Source organism: Dunckerocampus dactyliophorus, chromosome 8, assembly GCF_027744805.1.
Source record: "Dunckerocampus dactyliophorus isolate RoL2022-P2 chromosome 8, RoL_Ddac_1.1, whole genome shotgun sequence".
NCBI classification, from domain to species: Eukaryota; Metazoa; Chordata; class Actinopteri; order Syngnathiformes; family Syngnathidae; genus Dunckerocampus; species Dunckerocampus dactyliophorus.
The window spans coordinates 3,193,499-3,206,227 of record NC_072826.1 but is presented as its reverse complement, the minus strand read 5'-3'; the positions used below and the strand labels follow the sequence as shown (position 1 = coordinate 3,206,227).

General features: G+C 41.7%; 1 protein-coding gene across 6 annotated transcripts; it reads left to right on the top strand.

Moving 5' to 3' along the window:
* The first annotated feature begins 293 nt into the window (after positions 1-293).
* Positions 294-12,334, top strand: sfi1 (SFI1 centrin binding protein). 6 transcript variants are annotated; one of them, XM_054785763.1, is made up of 30 exons: positions 294-657; positions 730-801; positions 901-1,011; positions 1,107-1,201; positions 1,283-1,400; positions 1,470-1,572; positions 1,744-1,900; positions 1,976-2,137; positions 2,210-2,280; positions 2,350-2,442; positions 3,302-3,399; positions 3,511-3,577; positions 4,784-4,914; positions 4,997-5,078; positions 5,143-5,306; positions 6,713-6,779; positions 6,892-6,987; positions 7,125-7,211; positions 7,361-7,466; positions 7,988-8,109; positions 8,191-8,265; positions 9,692-9,766; positions 9,853-9,984; positions 10,057-10,080; positions 10,201-10,247; positions 10,314-10,394; positions 10,524-10,647; positions 10,711-10,853; positions 10,918-11,017; positions 11,778-12,334. In XM_054785763.1, exons 1-30 carry the CDS (start codon positions 494-496, stop codon positions 11,919-11,921), a joined length of 3,111 nt encoding a protein of 1,036 aa, XP_054641738.1. In that variant the 5' UTR covers positions 294-493; the 3' UTR covers positions 11,922-12,334. The 6 variants fall into 6 exon arrangements, with proteins under 6 accessions (XP_054641738.1, XP_054641734.1, XP_054641737.1 ...); XM_054785759.1 differs by having other exon boundaries at positions 10,057-10,247; positions 11,778-12,324; XM_054785762.1 differs by having other exon boundaries at positions 7,137-7,211; positions 10,057-10,247; positions 11,778-12,323.
* The last annotated feature ends 395 nt before the right edge of the window (positions 12,335-12,729 follow it).

Here is a 12,729-nt window from a genome sequence, read left to right as displayed (position 1 = left end):
GATTTGTTTGATATTTACTCTTGAGAACGCTAACAACACCGCCTCAAGTTACTTGTGAGAAATGTATGAGGAATTGAGAAAAAAGGCTTCATAATTTGTAGCAGTGTAGCTGCAACCTATTCAAAATTTCAAATTGTCACAAGGCAAATACTCGGACAGCTATTCGGAACTTTAGGGTGTGCTTGATTTGTAAACTTTTCGTAGCGCCGTTGACTCCTTTGCATGTCCAGGTCAGTTGAGAGCGACATCGCCGTTGACAGGTTAATAAATTAAACAACCCCGTATATAATTTCTGGTCACGTGACAAAGAAAAACAAATGCGCGGCGGTTAAGTTACCCAAACAGTTCATTTCATACACTTTGACGAGATATAACTAAATTACACAAAGGGCATAGAATTTACCACCTCGATTTTAAAGTGGATGTGTTTTTTTTATCGTTTTTACGCCATATTTTGGACCTGTAGTCTTATGGAGCACTCGTCTTCGTAATAATGCAGAGTACCTCAAGAAAGCCGGCGGACCTACAAAGACCAAGATCACAGAGAGTCAGATTTAGTGTTGATACCAAAGTGCGCACACTTCAAAGTAGAAGTATTCCTTATAGAGTCGGATACAATTGGAACAAAGGCGGAAGGCTGAAAGAGTTAAGAATAAGGTACAAAGTTTGTTACGTTTGCATTTTGTCAATTTATATGTATTGTCTGTTTGACCTCTACAAACTCTACAGGCATTTGGCAAGGAAGTTCCTTAAAATATGGATGCAGAACACATTTGGTCAGATCCATCCTCATGTAGCCAAGTAAGTATTCATCATAACTAAATCTATTGAAACAAGAAACGCAGTTACTGGTCATTCTTGTGTGTCATTCCAGGCTCTAAGTTTATTTTTAATGTACAGGTGTCACTATGACAACGTGCTGCAGAGACGAACATTTGAGGGATGGAGAGACGAGTTGTGGGCTTCCAGGAAGGAATGGAGTCTGTCACTACGGGCAGATTGTCACCACAAGTCAGCGCCTGAGACTGTTATGCAATCACTGTTGACTGTTATGTCTCTTGACTCTTAATGACTTATGACTCTTAATGACTGTGTCTTTCATCAAGGTATTACCTGCTCCAACTGACGTTCCAAAACTGGCAAACATTTCTGTCACTGCAAGAGGAAAAGAAGGGCAAAATCCAGAGAGCTCAATGGTTTGGTATGTTTTTGACGCAAACATTTCCAAGGAAAGAATCTTTAAATGTTGAGCTATCTCAAAAGTAAGTACTTTGTCTGCCAGATGAAAGGCGGCACAAGCGGCGTTTTTTCGACAGGTGGGAGAATTTCGTCCAGATGAGACGGCTGAAAAGCAGAAGAAATCAAATGGCTCGAGAGCAGCACAGACGCAGAAATCTTAAGTATGTAAAACTTGATCTACAACTGCAGGGTTCTGTGGATGGTCATTTTTTAACGCATTATTCTTTCAGTTCAATTTGGTGTTTGTGGCAGATGAAGTTGCAGCAGCATCAAAACATTTGCAATATGGAAGACCAAGCCTTGAGGCACCGGACAATGATTCTCCAGAGCAGGGTGAAGATCCACCATTTATTTGCATGACATGCTAATGTCCACATACTAGTACAGTTTTATATACAGAGGTAATTGGACAACCACAGTGTGCTGTTGTGTAAAAGCCAAATCGCAGAATCTACTTGGACGCTTGTGTGTGGTAACCTATTCCCTTTCTATCTTTTGTGAAAGGCTTTTCTTCAGTGGAAAGAAATGCACACTGCTGTTTGTTCTCAGAGAGAGAACGAATCCAAAGCTTCACTTCACTACATCAGCAGTGTGAAAAATAAGTCACTGCATCAGTGGCAAAGTTTTGTCTGCTTTCGCCAGCACAAGAGACAGTCACAAGGTTATCTTGAGGATATTGGAGGCAAGTTTTCATGAAAACCATCACCACTGAGCTTTCATTCACTCATTCATTCAGTTGTTGCTACGCACGCCGCCCGTCTTCACCTGACAAGGTTGAGCTGGGGAGTGTGGAGGAGCGCGTGGTGTCGCAAACAGAATGAGGAGGACCGTTTGCAAGGTGCAGGGCAGCTGGCCATGCGGGTATCTCAGCGTCGAGCCCTGCTGCACTGGAAGGCGTGTATCCTCTTTTGAAAATGTAGCTTTCATAGCAACTCTGACCTACAGGTTTGATTCTTGAGCTCCTCTGCAGATGTGACACGGCGCAAAGGAAAAGCACTTCGAGGCCACATGGCAAGTCATCACCACCATCAGTGCCTGCAGGTAAGTTGTGGAGGGGGAAGCCTTGGTAACTGATTACTGACGTATGCTGATGACTGTGTGTTCTTTCAGCGTGCTGTACTTCAGGGCCTGTCACACCACGTGAGCCAGAACAGAGCACAACAACTGAACAAAAAGGCAGCTGTTCAACATCATCACCAGACTGTAATTAATAGGCACTTGGTGAAAGCTGAACTACATTTACCGTAGATCCCCACTATTCACAGGGGTGATGTTCAACGACCCCCCACGAATGGTGAAAAACTGCAATTTATGGATGCACCCATAAGAAGCCCTTAAAATAAACCTTAGAATATGCCTCTCACAGTTATTAAACACATTTTAAATGCACCATTACACATTAAGAAACAATTACAGGCATACAGTAGGGGTGTCACAAGATACTCAGGTCACGGGACGATACACGAGATTGGGTCTATGAGACGAGAGTAGATTTTAACATTACTAACAATAATAAGAAAAGTGCAATGAAAAAATACAGGGTGATACACTATATTGCAATCTATGCATTTAATTTCTACTACGTTACCTTGCATTGCTCCTCACGAGGCTACACTCTTCTCCACTGCACTGTGTGTATGCTAACATTGTTATTATTGTGGTTGTAGTTTGCAGTGTTGTACAACTGCATTGCATCTAATATTCTAATATCTATATAAAATACCGTAATGTCCCTGCTCATGCAATCGATATATTAGAATCCTCTCAGCATAATACAGTGCAAGTCTCGCTACACCACAGCAAACTACGACCACACTAATAAACATACAGTATTGATATGTTTCATGCAAGTCATTGGAAAGGCAGAATATTTGATGTAGTTGGATCCCATTGGATTGTGCATACCCCGCCGCTTGCCCAAAGTCAGCTGGGATAGGCTCCAGCATACCCCCACGACCCTAGTGAGGACAAGCAGCGTAGAAAATTTTGCAATGGATTTTGTGTACCTAATGTTGTGGCTTATGTCAATTAAATACATGCCCTGTGTTATTATTTTACATAGATGATCAATAAATATTGGAGGCTGTGGAAGGACCGGCTGGAGAAGGCTGAAGATGAACCTTTCCAAGCACTGACAGACATGGCACTGACAAACTACCGGTGCTTTTATTTGACTTCTTTATCATTTGTATCATGTGGCGCCGTGAAACAAGTAAGCATAATTAATTTACGACTGCTTCGGTTTGTTATTGTTGTTTTCTTTTTTGGCAGCATGAACCTGTTGAGTCGCTCTTATGACAACTGGAGAGAGAAACTTGCACAGCAAAGACACATGCAGGTATTTAATGTTGGCCATGCACAATGTTCAGATTCAGCCGTGGCTGTGTGTTGAGCCATTTTAGCTTTAATTGATATAATGAGTTGAAAATGTGACTTAGCATCACACATTCCTGTACAAAAGGCATGAATGTTGATTAGAAAAAACATATTCCAGGGGATGTGGCCTCAATAGTCTTGTAGGAAGTAGAGGGACTCAGGCATGCATAGTGCAAGGCAGAAAGTCGACTGAATTTGCATTAAATCTGGCTGTTCAAACAATATTATGCTTAAAATGCTAAGATAAAGCTGTAAATTCCCATTTATTGCTTTTAAATGATAAATATTCAGTATTTTTGGTATGTGCTTTGTTTGAATGTCTTTGTGTTAAATGGAATCTGCTGAATTTGAGAGTTTTGGCCAAGCGAAGAATGCAGATTTACCCTTTCGTGGAATACAGTAATCCCTCGTTTATTGCGGTCAATGGGTTCCAGACCCTGCCGCGATAAGTGATGTAGGATTCAACATTAATAAACAGAATAATTTTGTAGTTAGAGCACATAGAAAACCCTTTTATGACATTCTAAATATTATTTTTACCATTATTAGAGCCCTGTAGACGAGAAATAACACCCATGTAGTCACCTTTACACTCATATTACCTAATATATTAGATATAATCAGAGAAAATAAGTCATTTAAGACATAAATAAGACTCAGGCTTGTGTTTTTGTTTCAATAAATGTGTTTTGGACGTTTGGACACAGAGTGACGGCGTGGATTCATAGTTTTGTTTTAGCTGGAGTACGGCCACAATAGTAGCCGTTATTATGATGATGACTATTATTATTATTATGTTATTATTGTACCTGATATATAATTATAAAATAATAAACACTTATCATTGACGACAAAGTCTGGTTTGTGATACTAGTGACACCTAGTGGCCAGTGTAGACTGCAGTTTATCAAAGTTTTGCATTTGTATTTTAGTTCATTTAGAACATTTTCATGCTTGAAAATGCTTAGTTTAGGCCAAGAATGTGTAACACTTGCTTAAATATGCATTTTTGGACTAATAATAGGCTGTAGTCAACTACGAAACAGTGATCATTTATTAAAATAAACTTACTATAGTGTCCCAGTGAGATCCATTATAATGTTAAACCCCCCTTAAATGATGCTCCTTTAATACATCCATACATAGTTTATTCGCTCTTCTGATGCAGGACCTAGAATGGCGTGCGGATATCTGGTTTGCAGAGCACCTGTTGCCACACTACCTGAACTCCTGGATTGAGTTTACTCTCCAAAGAAGGCTGAAGAAAGACAGGAGACACAGGGCAGATGTCTACAATAAGTGAGTGAACAACAACAAGTCCTTGCACTTGTCAGCATGTCCAGACCTCAATACGGATCATTTGTCTCCTGCTTGTCTTCAGGCAGCGTCTGTGTACTTGGGTGTTGTACACTTGGCAGGAACGGTCAGGGAGACGCAAAGAGGAGATGCTGTGGCAGCGAATGGTGTGTTGTGACTCAGTGAGCCTGCAGTGTGAATACTGCGTGTGAAACTTGATGTGTCCCTCAGGCCATTCTTCACGAGGAGCAACGGCGTCTGCAGAGAGCCTGGGCTCGCTGGAGGAAACAGACCCATCAGCAGATGGGAGAAGGGAAGGAGAAGCATCAGGGGCAAAGGTGTCCTCATGTCTCAGTGACACAGCGGAAAGACGCCACCACTGAGTTACACGGCAGGTGAGGGGAAGAGAGAGCTGACGGTTCTGAAAAAAGACGCTTCCGCAGCAAGGGCGTAACTTTGGGTCTACCATTAGGGGGGTTAAGTATTTGCCTGTTTATTTATTTATTTCATCATTTACTTTTTTAAAAGGAGTCAGGCTAATTTGGCGTGCCTGTATTAGAAATACACTGTGATACTTTTACTCTGATTAGGCTGTCCTTGGTCATTTCCTTCTCTTTGGTCACCTGTTCGGCAATCCCATTCTTGAATCTTATATAAAAAAAAAAAAAAAAATCATAGTTAATGTTCAAATGGTAACAGGCCGATTAAAAATGACAAATAATGTCAAAGCAGAATTTAAGGAAATACATTCAGGTATTTCCCAAAGCTTGTCAAGATCCACGACATGAAGTCGCTCTACATTTCCGGATGACTAAACGTGCTACTGTTTTCCTGGCAAATGATATATATAAAGAAAATCAACAATATATTAATGCCACATAATGTACCTGGGTTCGATTCTCCCTTGGGCATTTCTGTGTGGAGTTTGCATGTTCTCCTCGTGTGCGCGTGGGTTTTCTCCGGGTACTCCGGTTTCCTCCTACATTCCAAAAACATGCATGTTAGGTTAATTTGCGACTCTAAATTGTCCATAGGTATGAATGTGAGTGTGAATGGTTGTTTGTCTATATGTGCCCTGTGATTGGCTGGCGACCAGTCCAGGGTGTACCCCGCCTGTCGCCCGAAGTCAGCTGGGATAGGCTCCAGCATGCCCCCGCGACCCTAATGAGGATGAAGCGGTATAGAAAATGGATGGATGGTATGATGTGGTTATATTCGAGGGGTTATTTCATGTCTACAGGGCTGTGATAATGTTAAAACGTGTATTTAGAAAGCCATAAACAGCTTTTGTATGCTCTAACTAATATTCCGTTTATTAATATTGATTGAATCCTATTTCACGGAAATTTACACGGTCAAATCACAACAACAAGTTAACTCATGGCACTTCCACATGAATGTCACACATAAATGCAAAAGAGAACCAACTGAAACCCCACATGAGCAAGCACTTGGTGATGGAGGCAAGGAAAAACTCCCTCTGGGGAAGAAACCCAGGCTCTGTGGGGCGGCCGTCTGTCTTGACCGTATGGGTTGCGATAGAAAAATAGCAAATATTTAAGCAAAAAATGGTATGTCTTCTCACACATATACTGTACATATATACAGTACTTTAACATAGTGTACAGATAGTATTCTATTAGATTTACTGTTCTCTGAAAATGACTCAACACAAAGCCATTACTGTCAAAATAGCTTTTGTGAGTTACTGTATACACGACTGTGTTTTTTTCATATTACAGTACTTAGTTACAATACTAACGAGTGTAAATTATTCTGGTTTGCATCCTCGGAGGAGCAGTGAGGAGCAGGCTTGTCTTCAGGGTGATCTTTACTGCACGAGAAGAGTGTTGGACATGTGGAAAAAGGTGCTTGTCCTCTTTACTCATGCAGTCTTCTTTTTCTTCATTTCTTGAGTGTGAGAATAACTGAGTGATACACATGAGGTTCAATGGCAACTTTTAAACAATAGTATTTCAGTTTGTTCAGAGACAGAAGTTCCAGACAAACAGGATTGAGCAGATGCAGCGCTGCCATGAAGATGAAGTTGCCAAGCACAGCTTTGTGGCCTGGAAGGTGCATACAGTATATAAATCACATTAATGTAACAGTGGGTTACCTTGACCATCAAGGCAATAATATGCACAATAACAACATTTCATGAGCTTGTGCAGGTGTACATTTTGTTTCCAGTATATACATGAGTTGTTTAGTTTTACTTCCAGGGCCAGTACAGACTCAATGCGTCTGAGCAAACAGCGCAAGCACTCTGGCATTGGGCCCTCACTCTTCAAGCCAAGGTATCACCTACTTGCTATTTCCCTTCATGATTTAAAACTGAGCACCGGATGATGGAGGACAGTTGGACTGATTTTGATGCGTTTTTTGGTAACCTTCTTATGCTTGACGTGCATGAAGGTGCACTCAACCAAGACTCTTTATTTTGTAGGTTTTCCTGGCTTGGAGAGAAGAAACGAAATTTGCAATGTCTGAGCAGCACCAGCAGAGGGACGCAGTCAGCAGGGCTCAAAGTTCTTTAAATCAACCATATGCTGGTGCGTCTCAATAAATTAGAATATGCATAGAATATGCAAAAGTTATTTGGTTTCAGGAGTTCACTTCAGACTAAGAGACCAATTAAAGGTTCTTTTGCAGTTTATATCCCGAGCGTGGACCAGTAGTTTCAATAATAGAGTTTTAAGCTGTTTTTGTCACATTATATGACATCCTGAATTTGAGCTTTTTATTGGCTCTATTTATCAAAATGATTTAACTAAGAAATACATTCTTGAAATATTTCACTCTGTAGTGAATCTATTCAATACTAGAGTTTTGAATTTTTGACTTCAACTACTGAAATAAATGTCTCAAAGATATTATTTATTGATGCACCAAAAAGTTGAAGGGTAGATTGAAGTTGTAATGTTAGAAATGACATAGTTAGAAAAATAGTTGTCCATCTAACAATTTCAAAAGTCTTCACATAAGAATGACAGCAGCCGCTGTTCGTAGAGCTCTAACATGAATTCCTTGCATCATATCAATGTCAACATGTAAACACATTGTTTATCACCAGTGGAGCCGCTGCAGAGGGAGACAACAGGCGCAGAAAAAGCCCAGAGGCATCACAACACCAAATTGCTTTGTAAAGCACTGAGGGCATGGAACCATCATCACCATGCCTGCCTCAAGTATAAGGTTGATTATTACTATTTTACCTGCGTTCAACCACTCTTGTCGTCAATGCTATTCTCTCACCACAATGTGATGCTGATGTAGGTGATGAAACAACAAGGAATGTTGGTGCTGAGACTGAAGATGTACCGGAGCTACTTTCAACTCTGGAGGAGGAAGGTGTGTTTTTCCAAATACTGTACTATTGTTATAGTACCTGATTCATGTCACATATACGTGTACAGTGGATACCCCAAAGTCAGCAAAATCTCCTGCAACATCAGCTGAAGGATGAACTCAACAATTTAAGTTTTTCTGTAGGTTTTCGGTGACTACATGGAAAAGAGAAAGTCCAAACTGGTTTGGTTTTGTTTGGTTTGGTTTAATTTTATCTGAACATGCATGCAGGTTACAAACTGTAAATAATAACAATAAATAACAATACATTTTATAATTAGAAGTGCTTTTTTAAAAACTCAAAGGAACTTTACAATAAAGCAAGCAAAGGAGTAAAACAAAAAACAGTACAATAGAGCAGTAAAATACAGAAAATAACCATATGGAAGGATACCTGAGCACCGAATGTAATGTGAGGTTTTAGCATGGGTTTTGAAGGTGGACAGGTCAGTGCAGTGCGGGTGTGGGGAAAGAGTACTAGAGGGAGGGGGCAGCAAAACTAAATGCTCTGTCCCCCCCAGGTTCGGTGCATGGCCTTTGAGGGTGGTGACAGGAAATTGGCGGCAGATGAGCGAAGGGTGGTTTGGGGAGTGAAGGTGGAGAAGGTCAGTGAGGTAGGGAGGAGCCAGATTGTGTAGTGCATTGAAAGTGAGTAAAAGGATTTTGAATTGGATGTGATATTGGACTGGGAGCAGTGAAGGTTTTGAAGGACGGGGTGGTTTGGTCTAAGGGGCGAGTGTGGGTGAGTAAGCAGGCAGTGGAGTTCTGAATATACTGTAGTTTATTGAGGGTTTTGCATAGAAGTCCATAGAAAATGCTGTCACAGTAATCTATTCTGGTGGTAATGAAGGCGTGGATGAGGGTTTAAGCAGCAGAAAGGGCGAGGGAAGGGCGAAGACGGGCAACGTTCTTTAGATGGAAAAAAGCAGTTCAGGTTATCAGTGATGCGGTGCTCAAAGGGGAAGGTGGGGGCGAGGAAAAGCCCAAGATTTCGGACATGAGTTGAGAGAGGTACTGTCGATGTGGAGGGAGAAGCTGTCAGCTGTGTTTGTGAGGGATTTGGAACCAATGATTATGATGTTGGATTTGTCATAGTTCAGTTTTAGGAAGCTGAGTTGCATCCATTATTTTATTTTGGTGAGGCAGGAGGTGAGAGTGGTGTGTGTGGGGGCAGTGATAGATTTAGTGTATATGTTTATGAGCTAGATATCGTCGGCGTGACGGTGAAACTGGAGTACATGACAGTGGATGATGTTACTAAGGGGGAGCAAATACAGAATGAAGAGGATGGGGCCAGGCACCGAGTTTCGTTTCTCTAGTTTTGTCACTTGAGAAGATGCACTGAAATGAAAATGGTTGCTGAATTGTGAGGGATGAAGTCACTTTTGTAAGATGCTGTATAACCCAATATGGTTTACTTCTTCTTCAGTTCCAGGACACACTCAAAGTGGCTGAGCAGACACAGAGAGCACTCTGGCATTGGGCCCTCACTCTTCAAGCTAAGGTATCACAAACTCTCTTTCCCCTCTCTCTTGCCCTAAAAAGAAATGTTGACAGCTCGTCTTGATGTGTTTTGGCAATCCGCTGCAGGTGTTAGATGGGTGGAGGCTGTGGGTCACAGAGCAGCGCAGGAAAAAGATGGAGGCGGTGGAAGCTACTCAGGTCTACGGTGATCACATGACAGACATCAGGACGAGCCAAATGTGGCACGGCAATGAAGCAGTGAGTTTATGTTTTATGTCTGCGTCAATCAAGAAAAGTAACCATTTTATGCACCATGCATCTTTTCTACAGCGATGGCTGCATATTCAGAGCGTGGTGAGGTATTTTTTCTTGAGGTGGAAGCAACGAGCCCTTTGCAAACCACTCACAGCACAGGAGGTCAGACATCAACCACTGACAAAGAGGATGACATTCTGTTTCACTGATTTGAAAAAGGATTCTCCATCGGACTCAGGCGAATGTGACGCAGACGGCATGGACCTGTGAGTTCAGTGAATGACTTGAATATTGTTAACATCATTTTACATAGTATGCTTCATTTTTTTCAGAATATCCCCATTCATACGACGACAGCCTCGTCGCTGCAAGGAACTGTTTGAGCCTCTGTTGAAAGTGTTACCATATGATGGGTATGCAATATTTTATTGGATTGTTTTTTTTTTTAGGCAAGGCAAGTTTATTTGCATACTGCATTTGATCCACAAAAGCTATTAAATGCCCTTTACCTACAGAACTACTTGGTACTTTTTTTTGTCCAGCAGACTTTTGGCTTCCCCAGGAGACTCGGCGCACAGCTGTCCCTCACAGACATATCTTCCTGCACCTCAGACACCTTGTGACCTGCTACTGCCTCCTGCTGCTTTCATGAGCACAGAAAAGAAGGTAAAAATCACCACTTCGTATTTGACTTCACCGTCACCATACACCTTTTATTTTTTGTTAAAGTATGGAAATGGGAGCATGCTTCTTCAAGACGTGCATCCGAGTGCACCCAGTGGACAGACTGATGAGGCGTCACCACTGATAAAAGAGCTCATGAGCATTCAACAGGACATGAGGAGTTTCCAGCAAGACAGGAAGCAACTCAGGTGAGTGCTTGTTGGACAACAGTTTGCATTGCTCTCCTACTGTTTGTTGGCTCTGTCTGCTCAGGCTCTGGCAGAGAACGAAAGATGTGTTGCACTGTTGGCTGCAGACCAGTGGAAAAGATGAGGACATGGATAAAAATTCAGTTTGTCAACAGATGAATGAGGTAAACAAAAAAAGCAAATGATTAGGCCTGTCACGATAATCAATAAATCAATTAACCGCACGATAAATAAAAAGAAACTCGATAATTTAACAGCCTTGATATATTGACATGTGCATGCATGTTTGATTTATCCTCTCTCTCTGGATGACAGGCTGGATGACAAGAGAGTTCACTCTGCATGTTTCTCAACACCTGGGCGGGGGTTGCTTCAAAAGCAGAATGAATGGAGTGAGTGAACCCTCCTGTCAGTCATTCAGTCTCTTTGTCCCAGTGGGGGAAGGCGGGGCGCTATTAAGTGCACACAGAGAGTGCTGCAAGTGAGCGTTGTGAGGAGTAACAAGCAAGCAAATGCAAACGGGTGATTCTTCCGAAAGAGGTGACAGTGCAGTTACTTCGAGGGTCATGATGCACCGACTACAGTGATTTGGAGCCATAGTCATGTGAAAACATACTGCAAACATACTGAATAAACAGGGGAAACAGCATGGAATACTTTCTTGGTGTCAGTTGTATATAAAACACGATCTGATGTCAATTTCAGCCCGTTTGCGCATCGTCATTTTGTGACATGAAAAAGTTTGTGTGTGACAAAGACAATGAAATAAATAATACAAATGGGTGGAACTTACGTTTCAGCTGCCGTGATTCCCGAAGTATAACACCTCATTGGCAATTGTCATCCAGGAAAAATTTGTCATTGTGACAGGCCTACAAATGAGTTTCCCCAAATAGATTTGGTGATGTTAATGCATGTTGACAGATGGAGGAGCGCATCGAGAGACTGTCCTGTGAGCTGGCAACACGAAGGCCTGCAATGCACTTGCATGCAGAAAGACTCCGACATTTACAAGCTGCCCTTGACTCCTCAGGTTTTTCTTCTCTTTATAAGAAAGTGCAGATGTGAATAAATCACTTTGAGGAGTTTGGTCCTGATTGCACGCCTGCCAACATGTACACATTTTTCATACTCAGCACACATTGTCAGGTCTGTGATTGCAGCTGTTTCACTGTATTGCCAATAACTGATTGATATTGTAAAATCCTGTATTTGTTGCACCTTGCTCGTACATAACTAACTACATTTTATTCAGTTTTATACTCTGTACACTGAAGAATGACAATAAAGCTTTCTTTGATTTCTGGTTCAAACACAAACCTAGCATTGTCATAAAGGCATTCATATTGACTACGGGTGCACGGTAATTATCGGGCTGATATGGGGGAATTATGACGTCATACCGATAAATCTGATAACATTAAAAATAGCTCTGATAACCGATAATTAAAAAAAAGCACTCCAATGAAGCAAGTTTACCCGTACTGTGCGGGGGAGCAAATCAATTGCTCAAATCAATTCAAGCAAATCAGATTGTACTGTTGATTTGGATGAATATGCTTCTGCTGTTACTGGCTACATTAGCACATGCATAGAGACTGTTACCACCACCAAGTATTACAGAAAATACCCTAACCAAAAACAGTGGATGAACTGTGATGTAAGGGCTAAGCTACGTGCTCGTTCGACTGCATTTGTCATGGGCACCGCTGATGACTACAAAAAGGCCAGATATGACCTGAGGAGGTCCATACGAGAGGCCAAGAGACAGTACAGACAGAAACTGGAGGGCTACTATTCCACCTCAGACCCTCGGCGTATGTGGGCGGGGCTTCAGCACATCACAGACTATCGACAGCGGAGTAGCGTAGCCACG

What these genes read in the sequence shown, in the direction of transcription:
- sfi1 (XM_054785759.1), top strand. Translation starts at nt 494, where the DNA reads ATGCAGAGTACCTCAAGAAAGCCGGCGGACCTACAAAGACCAAGATCA. An exon ending in CCAGAGAGCTCAATGGTTTG is followed by an intron (nt 1,202 to 1,282) that starts GTATGTTTTTGA and finishes TTTGTCTGCCAG; the next exon opens with ATGAAAGGCGGCACAAGCGG. An exon ending in TTTGTCAACAGATGAATGAG is followed by an intron (nt 11,018 to 11,777) that starts GTAAACAAAAAA and finishes GCATGTTGACAG; the next exon opens with ATGGAGGAGCGCATCGAGAG.